Source organism: Habropoda laboriosa, unplaced genomic scaffold, assembly GCF_001263275.1.
Source record: "Habropoda laboriosa isolate 0110345459 unplaced genomic scaffold, ASM126327v1 scaffold120, whole genome shotgun sequence".
Classification (NCBI taxonomy): Eukaryota; Metazoa; Arthropoda; class Insecta; order Hymenoptera; family Apidae; genus Habropoda; species Habropoda laboriosa.
In genome coordinates, this window is record NW_017100227.1 from 157,847 (window position 1) to 181,055 (window position 23,209).

A 23,209-nucleotide genomic window follows, 5' to 3' on the forward strand; every position below is an offset into this window, starting at 1 on the left:
TCCTTTCTGGTGCTTGCTCGCTAGCGCGCGCGCGCACTCGCACACACCTTCACCGCCGCAGGGCGTTTTAAGTGTTTTCGCCTTTGTTTAAAAGACTCGGTCCCGTGCCGCTCGCATTATGCACCCTCTCTCATGCCCCTGCAAGAGGTTCTTACAAGACTCCGCTTTATAAACCGTCTCGCTCAAGGGTTTGACCACTTTGTGTCCTTTTTTTCGGGACGAAAGCCGCGCCTCCACCGATATCCACCCTTTTTCAACAGCTCGAATTAGGAACACTTCGATTTTTCGAGTCGTCGAAGCTTTGTATACAGGGTGTCGGGTAAATTAGTGGTGGTAATTCTGCGAAGTAAAGACGAGGAATGAAACTTTAGGAAAGGTTTTTTTTTGTATTTTTGAAGAAACGACGTAGAATTATCGCCCTTTTTCGACTGTACCACTAAATAGGTATATGACACCCGGTATAAGCAGCGCCTCGACGATGTCACTCTTTTCAACAGCTCGAATTAAGAGCTTTCTCACTTCGAGTGAGAAAGTCACTCTTATTTTTCGAGTCGTCGAAGGATTATTGCAGCGATGGCAGCTTTGTATACTGGGTGTCGTGTAATTAGTGGTGACAAAATAAAGAATCTTTCTAACTGTACCACTAGTTACATGACACCCTGTATAATTTCAGACAGGGTATCCATATGCATTTTGTATATGAGTTCTGGAAGCCTATTTTACTCGGCAATTGAGAATTTAGCGAAAACTGGTAGCTTTTATCGCTGACTTGAATAAATTTTTAAATGAAACAAAAGTTTAGCTGGCTAGTTTCTCCACTAGAAATATAGAAGTTTCAATTCATATTTCGTTACGAAGCAACAACGAACATTCGTCTCTTTCTCATAATCAGAAAAAAGATAGCGTAAGGCTTTTAACAATATCCTGGCTTAATACCAAGAAAATATAACGTCCATTAACTTTCCGGATGTCGATTTGAAATTATCAAGACACGCTGTCCAAAAATCGATTGTTTTACTCCCCCAGGTACATTTTCGTAATCCGAATTTGAAGCAGAGACCTGTATCATGCTGCACGGTAGTTTTCTTACGCAGTGCTATTTTAAAATAGTACAGCTCCTAAGGACACTTTGGTGGGTAATGGAATAGTAATGGAATATTATTTTAAGAGTCCGTAGGAAGACTTTACGAGGATTTTAACGCGGCAGAATGCGGCTTAGGAGAATACCTTACATGGCTAGAGTGTGCTTTAATAAAACATCGCACCGTTATACCACGCTTGAAAAAATTGCTGCCTTATGGATCCTATGAAGGTACTACTTGATTACAATACACTGAAATATGCTGCGATAAAGCAATTCATCCGTTTTCTTCAATTTAACTAACAAAAGTACATATTTAGTCGTATCAAGCAGAATCAGTAGTTTAAAGCATAATATCTTCATTGGAGGAGAGACGGACTAACATTAGCCTTTCTCATTAGTCCTCGCCAAGCCTTCTATTGCTACATACCGGGTGTCCTAATCGTTTTCGATCAAACTTTGCCAGTACGTTCTATAAGTATCAGTAAGTAAAAAATGTTATACAAACATAGGCGGTTTGAAGCTTCGTTAAAAAGTTTCTCGTATTTTCGTTACAATTTTTTAACGATGCTTCCAACGACCTATACTTACATCACATTTTTTTCTCCCATACACCCATAGAATATACAGGCGAAGTTTGATCGGAAACAATCGGGACACCCTGTATATACAACTTCCAGCCAAAGAGGTCCAGAACGAAACGCGTCTTTCTTCCCTTTCTCGCCTTTACTCACAGCTCGCTGTTGCATTTAGTTACATAATAATTACCGGGGAATAAATTCGTAGACGGCAAAGGATCCGCGCATCTGAATCGTCAATTTGCCACGAATTCTCAGGCGGGAATCGATGAAAACGAAGGCAAGCCTGATTCGATTCACCATGTCCCGCTTGAACGGTGGATGTCAAACCGTCTCCATCGAAATCGCAACGATTCCTGTCGGCCCTGTTCAGATGAATATTCATCGATACACCGCGTCTCCTATTTATGATCTTCTTTCATTACCAATTCCGTCGGTTCGTCGACTGCCATTAGTCACACTTTGCGTACCGAAAGCGTGATTCGAGGCGTTTATCGCGAATCGGGAAGGTGAAGTGCACTCGGGGGTGAATTTCACCGGCTGGTGCGCGCGTGCTTCGTGCGTACGATCCGCAGAGAGAACAGAGGGGAACAGGGAGGGAGAGAGAGAGAGAGAGGAAGACAGGCTGAGAGAGCGAGAGACAGTGTGTCAAGCACAAACAGGGTGTGGGGGAGGACCACCACGTGCTCTATCGAGTACGTCAGTCATTCAGTTGAACGCGCACGCAGCGGAGAGCTCTGCGTGCAACAGTTTAACGGAATTACAGGCGTCGTACCGGTGTGAGAAGCCCGGCGCGTTTCACGTTTGCACGTTTTTACAGCGGCGATATAAACGACGAAATGTGATTTTTCGCGGAAAAGTGGAAAATCGATGACATGTTCTCGGACGAAGCTTCGAAACAGACTTAAATGCTCAGCTGTCGTTTCATGTCGACCAGTGTTCGTAAATATGTATCGACAGGGTGGTACAAATGAATAACGCACAGCAACATAGTATATTGTAATACTCATGTGGATATACATAATTAGAATTAGAATTAATCACTTAAAAAATTGATTTATCCAGAAATGAAGTATTGCAGAAATACACATTTAATCACTTTAAAAATCGACCAAAAATGATCACTTAGAAAATTGGCCAAAAATGATCCAAAAGTGACCAATATGTATTTCTCCGCAAAGAAACTGTGTATCGATTTTTCCAAAGTAAAAGTTTCCTATTTTTCCGTGAGATATACCCTGTGTAACCGGTTAATTTGTTTCAAATTCGTGAAACACGGAAATAATTTCCGTACATCCGTGTTCACGTTTGATCAATCGCTATAGCAGTTTCCCGGGAAATTTCTCGCCCCATCAATTGTTAATCGCGTGAATTTTTAGCCGGTTGAAATATTAATCGCGTTAATTATCCGCGCTACCGTTTCGAAATCGACGATCAATTATTAATCGTACCCAGTTTTAGGCTTCAGCCCCAGTTTCGTCCAAGCTATGAAATTCCATCAGCGTCAAGTATTAAAACCCTTCGAATTGTAACTGGCGTGAATACGAATTGAACGAGCTCAAATATGAGACTCACCTCTTTGTCTTTCGCTTGCAGTTCCTGTTCCAGGTTGGTGTTCGGCGTCCTCCTGGGATTGCTGGCATCGTGTACTTGATGCTGATCACTTCCCTGTGGAGTCTGAGACAATTTATGTCCCTCAGTCTTCGAATTCCCATCATTCGCCGCGGCAAGTTGCTCCTTTAACGCAGAAACTTCCTTTTCCGCCAGTGTCGCCCTCTGGAATCAGACGAATTTCCTCCAATCAGAGTGTCTATCGTTGAACAATTATGATTAAAAAGCGTTTAATTTGAGCGCGATGTGTAATTAGAGTAAAAAATGGAAAATTATTACAGGATCAATTTGGAAAAATTAGAAATATCAAAAATCATTTCGAAATGCAAAAAAATTATTCGTACGAAAAGTGACTAAACTCGAGAGATAAAATGTATTACTACTAATTCTGTGGTGTACTTTTAGCAACAATAAATATTAAGTTGAACATCCTAAATAGAATTCAGTCGGTTAATTTAATTGTCTCTAGACGACACGTTGAAATTAGTATTTCAATGTTATTCCTAGGAATTTCGGATAAGTAATTAATGAACACGTAGGATTCTATCTTACATACATATTTTTGAAAGTAACTATAAGAAGAGCAATTTTAACATTATTTCTTTCGATAATTAAACATCGATTAATTCTATAGATTATTTCTTACAGTTTCTAGTTTAGTCTAACAAATTCAGCGATTCTAACCTTACTTTTCTTAATACTTAGATACAAATTAATCGTGTACATTATTCTTTGTAGCTTCTAGTCTAACAGAGGAGTAACAGATCGATAAGTTTTCGGTGTAAGAACGTGAAAAAGAAGCAGTGGAAACGTTCGAAGACGATAAAATCATCGAGTTGCCGTAATGACAAACACATGCCTCCTCCGTGGTTCGCCTGTATGACCAATCTGTACAGCACGGCATATGCTTAAGCTATTAATTAGCATCTGGAAGCAATTAAAGTAATTGCGAATTCGGTAGTAAAATATGGGAACGCTACGTGGACTAACGGCCACGAGTCCACGTCAGTATTTGCTCAATGCATCGAAGTTGATCGATCGTTTTGTGAAACAGCCACGTTGACTTCTCTTCGATTTGAAATTGTAGAGAAACACGGAATCCCGTGTATACGGTCATTCTATAACGCTGCCTATTCACAGGCGGAGCATATTTTCTGCAATTTTCTTTGGTCAACGTATTATTTACTATTTTCCTTCCATTTATCTAGAGAATCTTTACAAAATATTGTCACAAATGTTAGATTCTGATTTAAATCTCGAATTAACGCCGTTAATCAACGTTAGTTCTATATAATTAGATTTTTGGAAAATACTTCCGTTTTGGCGTTTTAAAATTAAAAAAGAATTTTTAAATTAAAATTAGAAATTTACCGTTTTTAAGTTTCTCTGATTAAATTAAGGTGGAAGCGCGCAAAGAACAAAAACTAAGTGTGACAGAGGACGCCGAGGGCACAGATCAAGAAAATATTCAAAATGACTATAGAAGTCAAGGTCACAGTGCGAGCACAAATTTTCAAAACGCCTACAGGCGTGAAAAACAGCGGAAGGGTTAAATTAGAAAAAGAAACCTAACCTAGAAATGAAAGATAGAACGTACAAAGAATTAAATTTGAATAAAGAATACTCTACAGTAGAGACGATAAATAATAACAAGATGTGAGTCTTCAAAGAGAATTCAAGCTTTCGGTGAATTTTCTGAAGCCACGAATCCACGAGGATCAAAGGAGTATATCAAAGACGTTACGTAGCACCGCGAAATCGTAAACAAATTTTGAACAATCGAAACAGACGTTCCCGAGTCACGCGGCAGTTCTACGGGTAAACCGAAGGAGGGAGGGGAGAAGATCAGAATAGCAAGAAGACGAGGGGAGGGTGACATCGTGAAGAAAAAGAAAGACAGAGTTCGAGACGAAGTACGAGGGAGGTATAGTAATGACCCATTGTTTCCTGCAAAAAGCCTTGACGATGTTATCGATAATTACGAAATGATACGGGAAGCATAAATACATATCCGAGAGCGCGATGCACGTTCATCGGAATGGCGGACGAGTATCGATAGGCTGCCGAGTTTCATCCTGTGTATTTGTCACAGGCTACCGTGCGATGGTGACGGTGGTGGGGGGAAAACGTCAGCGTAGCTAAGGCTCGTGGAGAGGATCGAGAAGATCGCCGATAAAGATCGTCCGCCCGCGATCGTCACATTAGCAGCGGAAGTCGTTGAAAGATAATGGCTTCTTTGAACGTTCCTAACGACGCTGCTTTTGTCGTTGTTCTATCAACAATCGGCTGTTAAGAATTTAAGTTATGGGATTACGGGAAACTCGAGCGGTCCTTCCGCTCTTTCGATTACTTCAAGGCTTTCCGTCTATTTCCTCCTTGATTCTTCAATACACTCCAGAGAATCTTCATTTCTAAATAGATATCTATTGAATATCGTTGCACATTGCCAGAACGAACTATAATGCAAGAATAATGTAGAGGCGATTTTTGATTTTCGCGAATATTGAAAGTGAAACTTTCGAATACCGTTTGGAATAGATTTGCGACATTAGGTTGGTTCGTATGACACGACGTTTTTACGAAATAAAACTTCAGATACATTGTGGTACATAAAAATTAATTTCCACGCGATTCCTATACACTTTTCTCAACGATAAACTAGTTTCATTATTCCAGATTTATAAAAATCATTAGTCTTTGAATTAAAAGATTCTTCGAATACTACTTTTACGATGTTTTCATTTCGGAATAATTTGTTTGTCGAAAAATTCGCTAAAACTCTTTACACGTCAAAAAAAGTAATCAATTTATTTTAAAGATTTATTTTCCAGTCATTTCTAAGAAACTACACTTTCAAATTTAGATAATATCTGATTAAAATAGTAATCTCGATTGTTGCACGCAACATAACCTTTTTCTTCGCGACACAGAAACGACAATCACTACTTTAGTCAAAAGTTTCGATAAAAAGATGCGACAAACCTATTATACAACGTGATAGGGATCACATCTTGTTCCATCGGGAAGAGATTATGACACCAGAAGTAAGTACTTGACAAAGGAAACTTCATAGGGTTGATAGAAGCAGCAGCCGGTTCGATTCGATCGTCAGACAGCGCCGATTACATACTCGCCTTTCGACCCTGACAGGGAGGAAGCGGGGAAAGACGGCAGTTCGATCATGGCGAGGCGTTTCGTCTTGGGCCCGACGTTCGTCTTGCACCCCCTTGCAAATTGACGGTTATTCGACTTGCACGGCGTTCTGAGCATCGATCGATCGCCACTCACCGATTCGATATACGGAATCGTGGCTCATTGTATGTTCCGCGTGTGCAAGAACCTGCTTCGGGGCTGCTTTTAGGCCGGGTGGTCACGCACTTTCGGATCAACTACCAGGCCATCGATCGGTTTCTGTCGTGTTGATACTTGTTTTCACGTTTTCTGCACGTTCAAAGATTCCTCGTGTTGCGCAATTAAGCCACCGTAATTTGTTGCAAATTCGCGGTTATGATTTCGACGATATCTCCGCGAGCATTTGTAATTAAAATCTTTCCTCACTTCTACAGAGTTTTCTTACGATTGTACGGGAAGGGAGACAACCTCAATGTTAAGGTTATATCGTTGCACAGATCCATCCTTTCTTTTTCGTAACTTTATTTCCAACACTTATTCTCCAAGGCAATCGTTCACTTTCTAATACAAACACTAAATTCGTATAAAATCACTCTCTACGTAACTAAAGGTTATCATCTTCGCCCTATGAATTATTCTCACTGTTCAAAGTGATAGAATCGATAAGAAACGGTCAACTATCATAACGCACTAGCCACAGGTTATACGACCGTAAACTTCAGGCGTTACTAGCGGTGTTCACGTCCTAGCCTTCGAGAAAACGGCGTAGAATCGATCATTCTATGCAATCGATAAAGATGAATTTCAACCGACTAGAGGCGAGCGGTGATTCGCTGCGCAGCAGCCAATCAGAGTTCGCATCGTCTGACGCAGTAAACAGATACCGTATGAGATTAGCGTATTTCAATTTATATTATAAACTTATATTACTAGTTCAATGATTCAAATATCGTCATTATCAATCCCTATATCGTTGTTCGTGAAATCTTCTGAAGTAGAGAATCGTCGAGATCGAAAATTGTCCAGTGGTCAGAATTCTAAAAGGAAATGGGCCATCGCCAATGAGCGCGCGTAGAAGTTGGCATAGCATACGTGTGCGCGCGCACGGTATGCGACTGTCGCAGCTGGCGACGCGAGGTGTTGTAGCGCGTCAAACGCCCAGCATTCTTTGTGCTTCGCCGGCAGGATATCCCGAATAGATCAGGCTCCCTCGTGGCTCGCACACCCACCCTGCCGTGCGTGCGTCTATTTTTACGCCTAGCCCGAATCATTAACGTGTCGCGTTCTTTTCTACTATTTATTCCGTGACGGTTGACTAATGCGCGAGACCCATCGGGAATTCCGGCCGGATCGATGTACATATATTTCAATGCTGCTAAGTACCTGCACCGTGCACCACTTGTCCCTGAATCCTGAGAAAAGTCTAATAAGAAAGGAGACGAGTGGGTGCTCGAAAAAATACGAAACATAGTTTTGAAAGTATATGAAATTTCTTTTATGCAAAAATCTTGAACGAAAGAGGTTAGGTTAGACACAGTGTCACTGTGTTAATTATAATAAATATAAATTAGTTATATCAGAGGAAATACTCTTCCCATGATTTACACATGAAGCAATAATAACGTTAAACATGCAAAGCACATTTTTCGAATTTGCTTTCCTGTTTTCATAATCGTCAACGCCTCACACATATGCTTTCACTTGCAATTTCACGGCGATACACGCGCTCTACGTTCTTAAACGTTATACGCCACCGTTTCTGTACAATACTGTTCTCGTCGAAATGAATTTTAACGACCATATGCCACGCTATTCGCCCCTATATATATTTTCTAATTTATACAAGCCGCTAAAACGAATATCTAATTAGCATGAAATGCATCGTTTATTTTTACGGCCTGTTCTACCGCGCCTTTCGTTTCGTTTGCCAGATTCGCGTGATCTTTACTAATCGCGACATTTGACATGCCGTAACGCTCGATGACTATACGTCGTTTCAAAAATTCACGTACAGAACCGAATAATCGATGACCCGCGAGAAACATCGCTTGGAAAAAAAAAAGAAGTCCGTCGTATCCCGGTAACCCCGTCGAAACGGGGTATTTTTACAGTGCAACTAAAGAAAACTTTCGACCAATGAAGCATTTCCATCGAATCGATAACGGAAGATCGATCGTATGTAATAGCACCGGGGTTCGTGTGTATAGGTGTGAGGATCGCGGTTGCCCGCGTGTGAACACCGTCGTGCGAAGTGGCAAGAAAGGGAGGAATACTTTACCACGCCGCAGCCGTCTTCATAATCTCCCGCGGGGTAACGGAGTGGGGGGAGGGTGGGGGGTTTGGATCAGCCGTTTATGACTACCGGCGGTGTTATATTTTTTTGGGGGTAGAGGGAGGCACAGGAGACGGCCGTGATATTTCAAATTTTCTCATTACACCTCGAGGTGCGAATGATCTCCACCCTCTCGCCCCCCTTCTCCCGCCCCTTCCTCCACCACCGCCTTCGCTGCGCCTCTTTCTTCGTTCTTTTGAGCTCTCTCACCCCCTCTCTCGCGGTGCTGTTCCTTCAGTCGAGCTACCCTATCTAGCGCAGGCTCTCTTTACCGCACCGATACACCGTGGCGCCGTTCCACCACCTCCCCCCAATCACCACCCAACAGCCCCCTTCTTCAATCTCACACCAACCAGCCATCAGGGTGAACCCCTCTTGTATTTATTATTAAGATATCGACCGGTTCTAAGTCTCGCTAGGTAGTACGTGCAATATGCGGCGGGAAACACTCGAAGCATACACACGAGTCGCGGAAGAGAATATCGAGCTCGACCCCTCTTACGATCTTTCTCTCTTTCTATTTTTCTTTCTCTCTCTCTTTAGTCCCTCCCCCAAACCCTTCTCCAGTGAGCTTTCAGTTTTTTTCGACGGGAGCAGAGAATACCATCGATGCTAATTCGTGCTTTGTTCGGGACACTTTTGTGTGCTGCAGAAACGCAACGCGAGGCAAAGTGAAATAGATGAGAGTGCTCTTTGTTTCGATCTGATTAAATGGCGCGCTGATTGGCGCAGCCTGAATTAGTAGTCCGTGAAGTGGTTGCGCATGTGGCGTCGTCCTCGGCCTCCCTGAGATTTCTTCGATATGTATTGTCTCGCCACGGCCATTATTTTCGTATCTATGAATATTTCATTACCGAGGATTCTCTCGTTTTGTATCCGAACCTTGATAATTCACTGATATTTCACTTTACCATCATCTCCAAACGTTCGATCGAGTGGATTTTCTGGTATTAAGTTCGCAGCGATTGTTCGCAATTTACAATCTCTGTTCAAATTTTCCAAACATACTTGAGGAATAACTGTTCTTTCTAAAGCCGTTAAATCGCCTTGGCTCTTACAAATTGTGTCCGTACACTTTCGCGTTACTTTTCGTCGCTTTTCAAAATCTAAATCCAGGATAACACATTTTTATTTACAAATCGAAAAGAATTTTTTATTTCAGACGTTCCAATCTTTGCCCAACAGAAGAGGTTTCGCAATTAGCGAATAACTCGTCCATTTTGTAAGATTTCTACTTCGAAAAAATTCGAGAAGAAAAGTGAAAGTTACATTTATATCCTCCGAAACAATTGAAACTTTTCACTTACTAGTTACCTATGAAAAAGGTTCCCAAACTTTCACCTATCGTTAGAGACCTCAGGGTGGTGTTACCCTCTTAACCACAGCCAACGTCTTCTCTCTTTCTTCTCTATTCCTACAGATTTTCTATCGTTCTTCCAAATCTACCACAACCTCTATGTAATTCTTTTCAATAGCAAATCTCCGTTCGAAACATGCCTCGAAGAATAATCGAACGGCGAATGCAAGAGAGATACACTTCGATAATTCCAAATCCAATGGAAAGAACTGGTCTCAAAGAAAACCGCGAGAAGCCTGTAGCCGTCGGTCTGGGAGGTCCATTAATCGTAGGACAATAAACGTGCTCCTCTTCTCGAACGAGATACTTTTCGGAGGGTCATCGACCGTCGCCTCCGTTTGCTTTTCTCCGAAGCATGTGTGCCGAGGACGAGCACTCCATGTGGCACAGGTTCCCACGTGTGGGATCAGCCTCGAACAGCGTCCATAGAGAGTGAAACAGAGAAGAGGGGTGACAAAGAGGAGGAGGAGGAGGAGGGCGACGTCTTCCAATAAGAACGCGTTCGTATGGCAATATTTAAGAAATGTCAATACATCGTGCTTGTAAGAGAAAGAGAGGGGTGACGGATGAAGGGTTCATGGATAGAAGGCTGGGTGAAACAAGCGTCGAGGACGAAAACGACGACGACGACGAGAACGATGACGAAAGACGACGACGATGACGACAATGCCAATGGCGGGGGCCATCAGTTCCTGGGCAACTAGCCTCGAGGCATCGGTTAAAAAACGAACGAACCCCTTTGATGTTTCCCCGTTGTCCTAATGAAAAATTAAAGCCCCTTCTTAAACATCATTAGACACGGCCACTCTTTCAAGTCCTTCGTCGACTCGCGATACGCCTGCAGCGCGTAATCATGCTCCCTGAACGAAGATGCTTCATGTTTTGGCTTAGGAGGAACGATCAAGAGGGTTTTCAGTTGTTTCAGGTGGTTAGGTTGGGTTTGAAACTTCAAGGGGACAGGGGAATTTGTTGAGATTTGAAATTGCACCCGATTGATGATCGGCATTAGAATAGAAGTGGATGTTGGAGTAAGTTTCATACTGTGAAGTATGAAGAATTAGCAAATCGGTTAGGTTAGGTTACCGAATGTTTTAAACTTGAAGGGAAGAGGGGAAATTTGTCGAGATTTGAAATTGCACCTGATTGATGCTGGGTATTATAGTACACGTAAATGTTACAGTAAGTTCGATACTAAAAAGTTTGAAAAATAAGCGAGTCGGTTAGGTTAGGTTACCGAAATTTTTAAATTTGAAGGGAGCAGGGAAATTTGTTGAAATTTGAAATTAGACCTGATTGTTGATGAGTATTATAACAGAAGTGAATATTAGAGTGATTTTAATAGTATCAAGTGTGAAGAATAAGAAAATATTCTAGGTTAGGTTACCGAGTGTATTAAACTCGAAGGGAAGAGGGAAATTTGTAGGGATTTGAAATTGTAGTTTCGATCAATGGCGAATACGAGTAAGTTCGATAGTACGAAGTATGAAGAAAATGGGTTGTTAATTCTGTAACAGAGGAACGCCAGATACTCGAAACCGCTTCCTCACTTATTTTTAATCTCTTTTTCTCTATGCAGCAATCATTCCCTCAGCGAATTCCAGGCACACATGCGAGTCAGCACCAGAGATCTTCTCACGCGCGATCCACTAATAAATCACGATGGCTGGAAGGAAAAAATCGGTGATCATCTGCTGCGGAAAGAGAGAAATTGGTTATTTCTTTCAACCGGCATTCTTAACAAGCGTTGGCGTTTGCTTCCTTTTCCAATAGGACGTTTTCAGAAAAAATATGAGACTATATATAAGCTTGGTTAGGAAAGTTATTTTTCTTTTTTTGGCGTTGAAGCTACAAAAAACAGTTCTTTTTATAAATGCTCGAATTTTAAACAAATTTCACTTCACGCAATCGAAATGAGATGCCATCATTTGCTTATTCAATTTTCAATTAATTCCGTGAAATTCGTGTCGTTAACTATAGTATTGCGTAATATTTATATTGCACTCTTTTTCTGATTTTACTTTTTTCTTAAAAGAGAGAAAAGCAGAAAAAAGAACTTAATAATCAATTTTCAATCTTGAGAAATCTTACAGAAATCAATGATATTTCGCTGTGTGTGAGCATCTGTTTATCGTTATCCCTTTTACTATCTATACGCCGTAATTAAATTCTTCCTCGTTATACATATGTACGAATTCTCTCTTAGTTACTCGCACAAATTGATTCGTTTCTGGATACTTTCTGCTCTCCTTCTAGCCATACTTATATTATTTCTTTTAGTTCCGGTTGCACCACCAGATTTCAGGTAAACGCCACAATGAAGTCAATGAGTAAATACAAACAGGCAAATATTAAATATACAAATAAGCAATCCGATACTTTCTATTCAATTCATCGTTCAATATCAACGGACGTCCAAACGATTAGTTTACTAAAATAATTTCTATTATTCCTCGGTGTATTCCAAACATGTTTAACAACATCGACTGAACGTAATTTCAATCCTATACAAATAAATAGATCCGACAAGAAAAAAAGTAAGCGTTCAAAAAAAAAAAAAAAACAGTCGATTTCTATTTTTCGCTAGATTTATATTACTCGAGGATCGTCACTTTCTTTTGCATTCCAACCAACCATACATAATTCACAAAGGGCATAATTAATCAATGGGCGGCAATTGCAAGAAAAAACAAAAGGAAAAAAAGAAAAGAAGGAAAAATGATAGAACTGATTTTCCCTTGTTTTTCCACGAAAGCTCCTGGGGATCGCAACCGCGCGCGCACAAACGAATTTCACTGCGGACAATAGAGGTCTTGATACGGTAGAATCGACGAAAGGGACTGTCGGTGGTGGGCTGGCCGATTGTTGAAATTTGCATGAATCGATCACGATTGTTTGGCCGCGAAATGAGCGCGCCACCACACGAGAAATAATTCGCAATCCGTGTACAGGCCGGCCCAATCGAGTTACCGTTTGCCATTTCGATTCTGCTCGGTCCAACGGACGACAATGGCCGTACGCCAAAAGTGAATCATCTTTGTGATCTGAGCCGACTGATCGTCGTTCGACTGCACACGTCTCGCCATTTCTATCCCCCCCCCTCTCTCTCTCTCTCTCTCTCTCTTTCTACCACAACATTTTCATCGTATCCCTCTCCTTTTTTCGTTCCTCATTAACCACTCGAAATTTCGTTATTCTTGAATTATGCCCCTCGTCGAGTTTTAGGTGGTCAGTTTGTACTCATTGCTTCAATGCTTTTCGTTAAGCTTTTTACTCCGGACTTAGTTATTAGACAGTTCGTTTCGATAGTCACTTTGTGTGTAAAATCTTCGCTGTAAAATTTTCTTCTGTTAGTTCTAGCAGACTGTCGACGCAACGTGGTATGTATAGTCGATGGAAGAAATATTGCTAGGTCGTACAAGGTCTTATACATTTTTACAGAATCAAAGCTAAGGCACAGTTCATGCAGCCTCGACTGAAATTTCGAATACTTATGTTCTCAGGTTCGCCTGTCGATAAATTTTGATGCCTCAGAAAACTTTCAACTTAGCTACATTTCTTCCATCGACTCTACTTTCTTCTATCCTCAAAAATAGCACAACTCCAAGCAAACTCTAGTAATTGTAACGAACAGACTTTGAAAAATCATCTTTCAGAATGTATACGAACTTCACATACATTTTCATCGAGTTCCATTTGATCCAACGTTAGACTAACACTACCATCCATCGAAAGAGCGAACTTACGACCCCGCTATATTTCTTCCACCGGCTATACACGCGGCGACGAAGACAACAGTGACTTTTAGTGGCTGCGAGGCTATCGGTACCTGAGCGAGTACAATACGGGCTATATTTTTATAGGGCCGCCACGGGAGTCTAATGGCAGGCCTCGTGAGGGAAAGGGTAGAAACAGGGATTTCGTATAGACGTCATTGTTTCCGTTCGGCACCCTTCTTCCACCCCCGACTGAAAACTACCCCCTTACAACGGTGTGGCTGCCATTCAAGCCACTTTTTCATCTCTCCTCTGTTTCTCTTCCCGCGTTCTTCCACACATAGATTACAATATTACCGCGTAACCCACCCTCACGGCGCGCCGTTAGCTGTGCCGCAACGCCGGAACGCGTCCTCTGATATATACGCGCACTTCTGATCATAACATAAATTTTAATGATGGCCGTGATGAAAATATAAGAACGCAAGCGATATTTATGGCGCCTGGCCTGGCCCGGCCAGTTCCTGTGCGTGCAACCGCGTCAACCCCCTTTTCCCTGGACCACTCACGACTCACACACCCCTCTCGAGCTACTTCGAGGAGAACACCGCCACCCCTTTCCTTTTTTCCCCTCTCGCTCTCTCTCTCTCTCTCGTGTTTTTCTTTTTTTTTTCTTCGTTTCGTCGACCAACGTAGGATTTAATTGTCCACGTTTGTCTCCAGTTTCGAGGCTTCTTTCGTGTACCGTTGTAATCAAGGTTTTGTTAGACACTGCGTGAGATTTAATACGTGTAATACTTCGGGTCTTAATACTGATCTAACCTAGTTTAATAGAATTCCGAGTACAGAGGGTGTGTGATTCTTGAGACATTAGGGGTAAGATCATTCGTGGGAGAGTAAGTAAAATATTTGTCGATACGAGGCTTTGTTTTTAAGTTATAGTAATGAAGAGACGAATGAAATGAATAATGAAATGAATTCGTTTTGGAGAATAGAACACTTAGGAATCTGTGATTTATGATAATTTTGAGGACATTTGAACAGCATCCAAATATGAACGACAAGGTGTTGAAGTGTTAAATTGAGAAACCAGAAAAGTTGGAAAGACTCTTTTCAAATTTGTCAAACTGAAAAATTAGAAATCCACACTTTTCACAGATCGCTGTCAAAACTACGTTATCTAAATTCTAGAGAAAATAATAATGATAGTTCTGGATCCTGAAATAGTATTGAAAAAGAAGGTAATTATTCTGGAAAAAATAATGACGATAGTTCTGTATTGAAAATCCCTTTGAAAAATTCTAGAAAAACTAATTTTGATGGTATTGGATCCCTAAACAGCCTATAAAATTGTAAAAACTGCGATATAAATGAAGGAAGAACAGAAGGAAACCGTTTAATCACATTCTCGCGAGGATCACCGTTGATCTGCTTAGAGCCTCGGCGCGTCCCGTGGCTCGGCAGTTTTCGTTTGTCCGCTTAACAAACTCCTGCCAGAGGCTCCTTCTTGCCCCGCACTTTTGACGCTTCGCTTTGGAAATCCTTTGATTCCCATCTTTTCGAGGGCTCGGTGAAACGTCGATGCGCCTTCGTATGAAAAGGGGCTCCTTCCAAGCCGTCCCCTGATTGGGACGATAAAAGAGGGCCGCAAGGGACCGCGCGCGCGGGAAGGTAAAACACTAATTAGTTATCAAAGGCCGAGGAAGGGTTTGGTGACAAAATAGTAGATCCTGAAACGAGGAGCACCCTCGCTCCCAGACAGATATACCACCACCATCAACCCCCACCCAGTTTCTCTTCTTCCGCGTTTCCAACGTCGTTGGATACCGTCAGCCCCGTCCGTGTCTTAATACTCACGGGAGGACGAGCCTGTATTGATTTTCGAATCATTAATTCTACCTCTAATCAGAAGTTGTTGGGCTCGTGTGCGTGTATACACGAACGACGCCTCGTCATACCATCCCCCTATCGATGTACTCAATATGCAGCTATGTTTGACACGTTCTTCAGTTTCAGACTAGAGCAATCTATGGTTGTTTTGGAAATATTCGCGCGCACGCGTGTAATAGAGTAGTGTGAAAAAGGGGAAATTGTAAATAAGAGAACTAAAGAATGTTGAATTTCTGAAATTTCTAAAGTCGAGAAATTTGAAAATTCACGTGTCTGACACGTTCTTCAGTTTCAGACTAGAGCAATCTATGGCTGTTTTGCAAATATTCGTATGTGGGTAATAGAGTAGCGTGCCACTGGGAAATTGCAAACAAGAGCAGCAAACAATGTTGAAATTTTTGAGATTTTTGAAGTCGAGCCATTTGAAGACTCTTATGTTTGACACGTTGTTGAGTTAGAGACAGCACTCGATGCTTATTTTGAAAATATTCGCGCGTGTGTAATAGAGCAGTGTGCAACTGGGGAATTTCAAAGGCCGAATAGCGTGAAGAAGTATTCTGTGAAATTTCTAAAGTCCAGAAATTTGAAGATTCATATGTTTGCAAATGTGCAATGTTGCTTCGTGTGTGTGCAATATGTGAATCTGGGAAATTGCAAACGAAAATCCAGAAGAATGTTGAAAATTTTTTTAAACCGAGCAATTTCAAATTCATAAAATCCCAGAGACCAACAGACCAAGAACTGAAGAAGATCGGAAAATTAGATCGGGATTTCTGAAAGTTAGAATCACCGAAGATCGAGCTGATAAGATTAAAAGAAGCGAGGGAAAAAATTCGAGAAACTATAATTCAAGTTTAATCGCAGAATGTAAATTCTTGGAAATCTCGGTGGAATAAACGTGAGGCGAGGCGGAGAGTATTACACAGAAAGATAAGTCATCATCGGTAATCGTCGGATTCCTGTCTACGATACTCGCGACGAATATTAGTTTCCGCGGCTTTTTTTCCCGCAGTTGATCTTCATTGGACAACGCTACGTGTAACAACGGAAATTTATCGAAAGGTTACGCTTCTTGGAACGACTTACCGCGTTATATATACAGGGTGGTACAAACGAAACACAACCAAATAATCGACAAATCGATTCAAAGTCGAATTTCTCGAAAACAGAGGCTTGTACGAACAAATTTTACTCTTTATTTTCCGTTCATCTTCTCACGTAGAATTAACATCTTTCCGCTTGTCCTATTAATCACGTGATAGAATGCGCATCGACGCAATTATCGCTAATTACAGCGGTGACTAATTGTAAGCAATATGCAGGCGACAAGAGTTTACCATTGAAGCCATTGTAGCAGCGAAATGTAACAAATCACGTCTATAAAAGAAGAAACTTGTATTTTTATACAAGCAAAGGAAGACTGAACGGTGACAAATGAAACTGACTCGGTACAATAATTTCTTAGATGATAATCATTAGCTTCTACTCGGAATTGAGCAATTTTATTCTTCGACGATTTCGAACAGCAACAAACGAAAGTACTCGGTAAAAATAATTTCTTAGAATTATTTTTCATTTCGCTACTAAATTCGAACGAAACCGAAATTCTTAATCAACATCCCTCATCGTCAAAGTAATATTGTTCTTGGAAGACTTTCATCTTACCATTAGCTCTCAGAGAAACCAAAATCCTCGAGTAGTACTTTTCATCGTCGCAGTAATACTGTTCCTCGCCAATTTTCATCTTATCATTAGATTTGAACGAAACCAAAATTCTCAATCGATATTCCTCGCCATCAAAATAACATTGCTCTCAGAAGATTTCCATTTTGCCACTAGCTCTCAGTGAAACAAAAATCCTCGAGCAATATTTTTCATCGCCAAAGTAATACCGTTCATCGATGATATCGACGAGACCAAAAAAAAATTCTTAAATCCGTTCAAACACCATTTTACCCAAGCATCGCCCTACCTTCGCCCCCCTTCCTTCTCAATTACCCTTTCACCTGTACGCCTGACCATAGAACGCGCCGGGCCACTTTGTTCTTCCTTGTGCAGCGGAGGGCAGTTAAAAATTAAGTAATCGAATAAACGCGACTCACCCATCGGGGATCAACGGTGAAATTCGCTCGTACGAGCAATACTAATTAACCGAGACATCGGAAGCGAGTTTCCACACTGCACCCCACCCCTCCTCCTTTATCTCTCTCTCTTTCTAACCCCGCCACCCCTTTAGCCTACCCAGGGGGCTGCACAAGAACCGGGCGTTACGCGCTTAACAGTGGAAAATTGCCAATTTTCCCGATAATGAAAATTCTCCCGTCGCGGTTAATTCAATTCCCTTAATTTCTTCGCATTGAAGCCAACCGTGAAGATTAAGGTTGCAATCGCGAAAGGGGATTCCCGATGCTTCGAGGATAGGTTGACGTTCTGCGTTAATGATATGCGCATTGTTATATCGAGTCGCGAGTACATTGATCAAGCGATCGGTTACTTTCAGACAGTTCAATCAAGGATGACATACGTTATGTTATACAGGGTGTCTCGGGTTTTTACTTCGAGATTTTATGCTCTTTTCTTCAGGTGTTTACTTCGAGAGTTTACTAAATTTGTTCTTTAAAACTTAATAGGAGAAACTGATATTTTCGTGTTAACAATTACTCGAGAATTATACGTACAGGGTGTATCAGGTTTCAACGGACGAATAGTGGTTATCTGGAGAATTTACTCAAACGCGAAATGTTCACTTCATATTGAAAATGATAAAAATGCAGTAAAATTAGTTTATAGTAAAAATCCTGCAAGATTTAAGATGATGACAAAGCAGTAACAAGTGAGATATTACAACTTGCTGGCTCTGTTGATATTGCACAATTAATACCTTTCAGTATTCACAGCAGAGATTTCAACGAGGAGTCACATTTATCACTACTATTATCACTACAAATTTTTTTATTTTTAAATAATTCACACATATTTCCATGCACGAAGTAAAGTCATCTCGAAGCAGGAAAATCAGCTAACCTAACCTTTGAAAATGTAAAGTCTGGTAGCGACTGTAGGAGAAGAAAAAAAATTCCTACAGGAAGAATGAAAGATGGATTGATACGATCGCGAAACGTTGAACTCTTGTTAATGCCTGAACAAAGAAAAGCGTAGATATTTAACCATAAATCTCAAGGTAAAATTCCGAAGCGTACAGAGTAGGCTGCTTCCAAGTTCAAACGGATGACGGTAAGGTTCGACGTGGGGCGCCAGTAAATTTTCGCTTTTCGCCGAACCATGAGGCCTGCAATGATCCGTAGGCTAACAGATTTATTGTTTCGTCGTGATAACGACGGCCGCGAATCGTGTCGAGGATTGTGGCACCTCTTTCTTCGCTTGAAACGCGTCGGAATCCGATTTATGACCGTTTCGATAAGGAAACACTATCGCGATCGCGACTTCTGATATTATGAAAGCCGCGCGGATATTCTCTCTCGAGTTTTCAACGATTCAAATGGACCAGAAAATAAACCGTTTCTCGAATTATTCGGCTATTGCAAATTTTGTAAATTACTTGATTGCTCGATTCTAAAATTATTCAAATTCTCAAAATTCTAAGTAATTGTTTAATTTCAAAATCTCGAATCTTTGGATTACAAAATTATTTAATTTTCAAATTTTTACAATTTCAAAATGATAGAAATGTAATGAAATTTTTGAGAATCACTCTGATTAAGATAAAATTATTATTGTGTTAATATAGATCTCGTGTAGTGGAGAATTGTAAAGCTAAAATAATTTTTCTGCGTGATAAAGTGAGAGGTAGCGATTATTCTTAACTTTTTCTCTTACGTTTTATTCAATAACACTACCTTTTGCGAATTTATTATCATCGTTACACCAATATCTTTACACAATGCACAAAGCATTTGACTAAGATTACAGTAAATTCCACTTCATCAATAAAACATTTATACCATGTTCCTGAAGCAAAGAACATGAATTTTATATTGAATCAAAGCGAAACAAGCTGAGGTAACTGGGAATAGTGATAACTTTAAAAGAATCAATGAAATATTAATACAATCGGAATTTTACGGTACGTTAAGGAATTCCGTTCATTTTTCTCATAATCGTTACTAAGTGTTACAAAACCGAGATCTAAGCATGATTCATAATGTACAAATTTTCTGCTAAATCTAGAAACCGTACATGCTGGATACGATTCTTCGTGCAAAAGTGAAGTCTAAAATGTGGAATGAAATATTTTTAACGCAAACCTTCATTCTCGAACAAAATGATGTTTGGACGATGTTGAAAAGTGTCTCGAAATAATTGAAAACATTGCAAAATTCATCGAACCATTGTTAAACTATTTGTTGCAAATAATTTTAAATAAAAGTGTGATAATTTTATGCTTATCACTAATTATATTTGTTCCTAGATATCATATCTATTTAATCATCTGCATTTCATATACTACAATTCTAAATTCAATCTTATGTATCAATTACTTTAATTATTTTCCCGAAAAATATTATAATTCTATTCTCTGATAAGGTAATAGAATAAAAATAGAATTTTCAAAATCGAAAATTTCATTCTACATTTTCCACGAAAAGTCGTCTCTCCCTTGGTAAATCCGCGAACCAAATACTACTTCGCCTCAAAAAATGATTCGTAATTACGAAAATATTTTTAAACATACAATGCCATTGTAATCGAGAGAGAGAGAGAGAAAAAGAGGAATAATCGCGTTGTTACAATTACATCAAAGGTTCGTGCAAAGACGCAGCGAGAACGCGTGCCGCGGCTCCATTCCCACAGAAATTTCGTGCTGCGAATTGGCTGAGAGTTGATCGCTGCGACAGCAATCCTCGAAGGACGGCGCGCCTTTTACCGAAAGAATTTTAACTCGACACAGTCACGTAGCCGAACGACGAGCGGCGTCGCGTCGCGATCTGTAGGCGCGGGAAACTTCAAAAAGGCCTCTCAGGAGACAGGCTGATTACTCGATGAGAATACGAGCGTTTCTCGGTACCCTTTCCCGTTTGTTGCTCTCCCTTCCCACCCCGCTGCCACCTCTTTTTCCACGAAACAAAGAACCCAGAGGCGAACTTCACTTCCCACCCTTAACCCTTCTTCTTGCCGGCTTTTACGACGACCAATATGCAAAAGCCAACACTCGTACGTGCCTAGGCTCCTACCAATGACTGTGCAATACTTGAAAACACGGATAAAATCGATACACTTGGAGGCTCTCATCCCTCTCACTCATAGATCGAGAGACTCGTTGCCACGCATTCCGCCACCCCAATTACTCCCTCCCCGCGACATTGCGACCCCCGATGTCACCTTCGACTTGTGATCAAGTGTACTTTCATGTTCAAAAGTTGTTCCATCGATCCTGTGCTTGAAAGCTTACATCTGACGGATCATCTGAAAGGTAGCTCTGATAGATGGGAAAAGGATCTTCTGATTCTTGTGATATATCGAGGGAAGTGGAAGTTGTAATCCTTTTAAGTGACGACATTAATTTATTCGGTGTGTCTTTTTCTATTTTCTGTATGAATTCTCGTGGAAGTTGTTATAAAGCTATTCTTTCGTATCTGATATGGGAAAAAGTGAAGGTAGAGTAGATAGAAAATAAGTGACAAATGCATTTATAGCGCAAAGGGTTAAGAAAGTTTGATATTAGCACCGTGAAAAGTAATTAGTGTTACACGGATCTAAACGAAACAAGTATCTCTATACTCAACTCATTTGTCTATGCTTAAATTCCAATTCTCTGAAAATCACTAAGTTTTGTCAATGCCTTCTACACCGCATCTCTTTTTACTTCTCAATTTCACATTACGATTGAAGTGAAAAGTGTTACAGTTAGTATCACACAGATCGAATGGAACCGAGACCATACGAAACACGTAGATCGCATCTCTACGTCTAACTCATCAATCTATGCTTGAATTCCAATTCTTCTGTGCAATGGAGATGATCTACACATTGTGCAATGTCTACCATGAAAAACGGTGAAAAGAGACCCCATTCGCTGAAACGTTCTGAAACATATTCTCAAACGACACTCTGAAAGTGGGATCGAAAGCGGACCGATCGGAATCGAATCGAAACGATTTAGCAGGCTATCACAGATCAGTCGAACGAAATTACACGCTCTCCTCGTTGACGTGGTTACACGCGTCGGCTAGCTCGATGAAACTTATGCTGAAAAGGGGTTATTTGTTTCTTTTACCTGAAATCTCGAGCAGCAGGACGACATCAAACACGTTTATCCCTACGGCAAGTCACCCCATCGCGCACAATCCGCTGCGACTGCAAGGCGACTGAACAGGTTAAACGATAAAATCGTCCGGAGGTCTTTTGAGGAATGGATTTCTAATGATTGATAAAGATAATTAACCGAGCACGAGGTACGGGCGGTCGACTCCCGCAGCTCAGCAACCCTTTGATTCTTCAGCCCTCCTCCGCGCCTTTGAAATCCCGCCAGCAGAAGCGATTTTCCAACCTCCCACCCACCCAGCCCTCTCTCCTCTTGCCCGACCAACCCGTTTCTTCGTCGCCCGCCCGTTTCTTTTGACAAGAAAATTCGAGTCTCAGGAGTTTCGCTCGATACGCGGCTGTTATGCCGATCGTTGCTCGGGCACTCGCGATAGCGCCGCCATCGATCAGGCTTGTTTGCTTCTTTAAACGCCATGCAAGTCGCATGGCTCGTTACGTGGAACTTCAATTATCTTTGCTTTCGTCAAGGCGCGTTAGCCAGTCAAACTTTCACGCGAACATTCGGAACCAAAGAAATACAGGAGTTTTCTGCTATCTTTGCCTGTGTATTCTCTATGGCTGACGATGTTTTATTAAAAGAATTAGAGGACAATTAGTACAGTCTTGCGGCGAGGTAAGAATATTCGCGTTTCTTGCCAATTAGTGTTGCAAATTAGAGAAAACAATGCTATCAGTCAGCGCACCCTGTACATTTTACTATAAATTTTGAATCCAGCGTTTATACACTAACGTCCATATGACATTTTCGACTCGTTTTCTTCTTTCGAATTTTTTTCAACGACGTTCGAACGATTTTGTCTCTGTAACACGTTGCTCCAGTTTCTCCACGTCACGTATCGAACAACGCAAGTTAAAACAGCCAATTAGGTCTGCGACATTTCCGATTCGTTATCCTGTAATCAATTTTCCAAGATCTTCCCGAGAGTGCCGGTGTGGAAATTTCACCCGCGAGGCTCACCAGCGAAAACACAATCGTGCAAAAAAGTCACCAACTAGAAGCTTTCAAGAGGACCGTAGCAAAGCTATCGCCAGATCTTTGACCCTTTCAATCAGGAAATAGAGACATACTGGCCACGGAGTACGTAAAATCCCTATCCAACAACACAACATACAGGCCAAAAGGGAAACAAAGGAAAAAGAGAGTTTACACGACCATTCAATCCAAGAGTTGAACACGAATCGAGAAAAAGTTCTAACAGAGGGGGGGGGAGAGAGTTGGATCGTCGGTTGGTA

General features: G+C 41.0%; 1 protein-coding gene across 1 annotated transcript in view; it reads right to left on the reverse strand.

Moving 5' to 3' along the window:
• The window catches only part of LOC108571202 (homeobox protein cut), a 147,778-nt gene that overhangs the window by 78,209 nt on the left and 46,360 nt on the right, over nt 1–23,209 (reverse strand). The window contains exon 2 of the mRNA XM_017933198.1: nt 3,235–3,435. Coding sequence (XP_017788687.1) covers nt 3,235–3,435 — 201 coding nt within the window. The remainder of the gene's footprint in view (nt 1–3,234; nt 3,436–23,209) is intronic.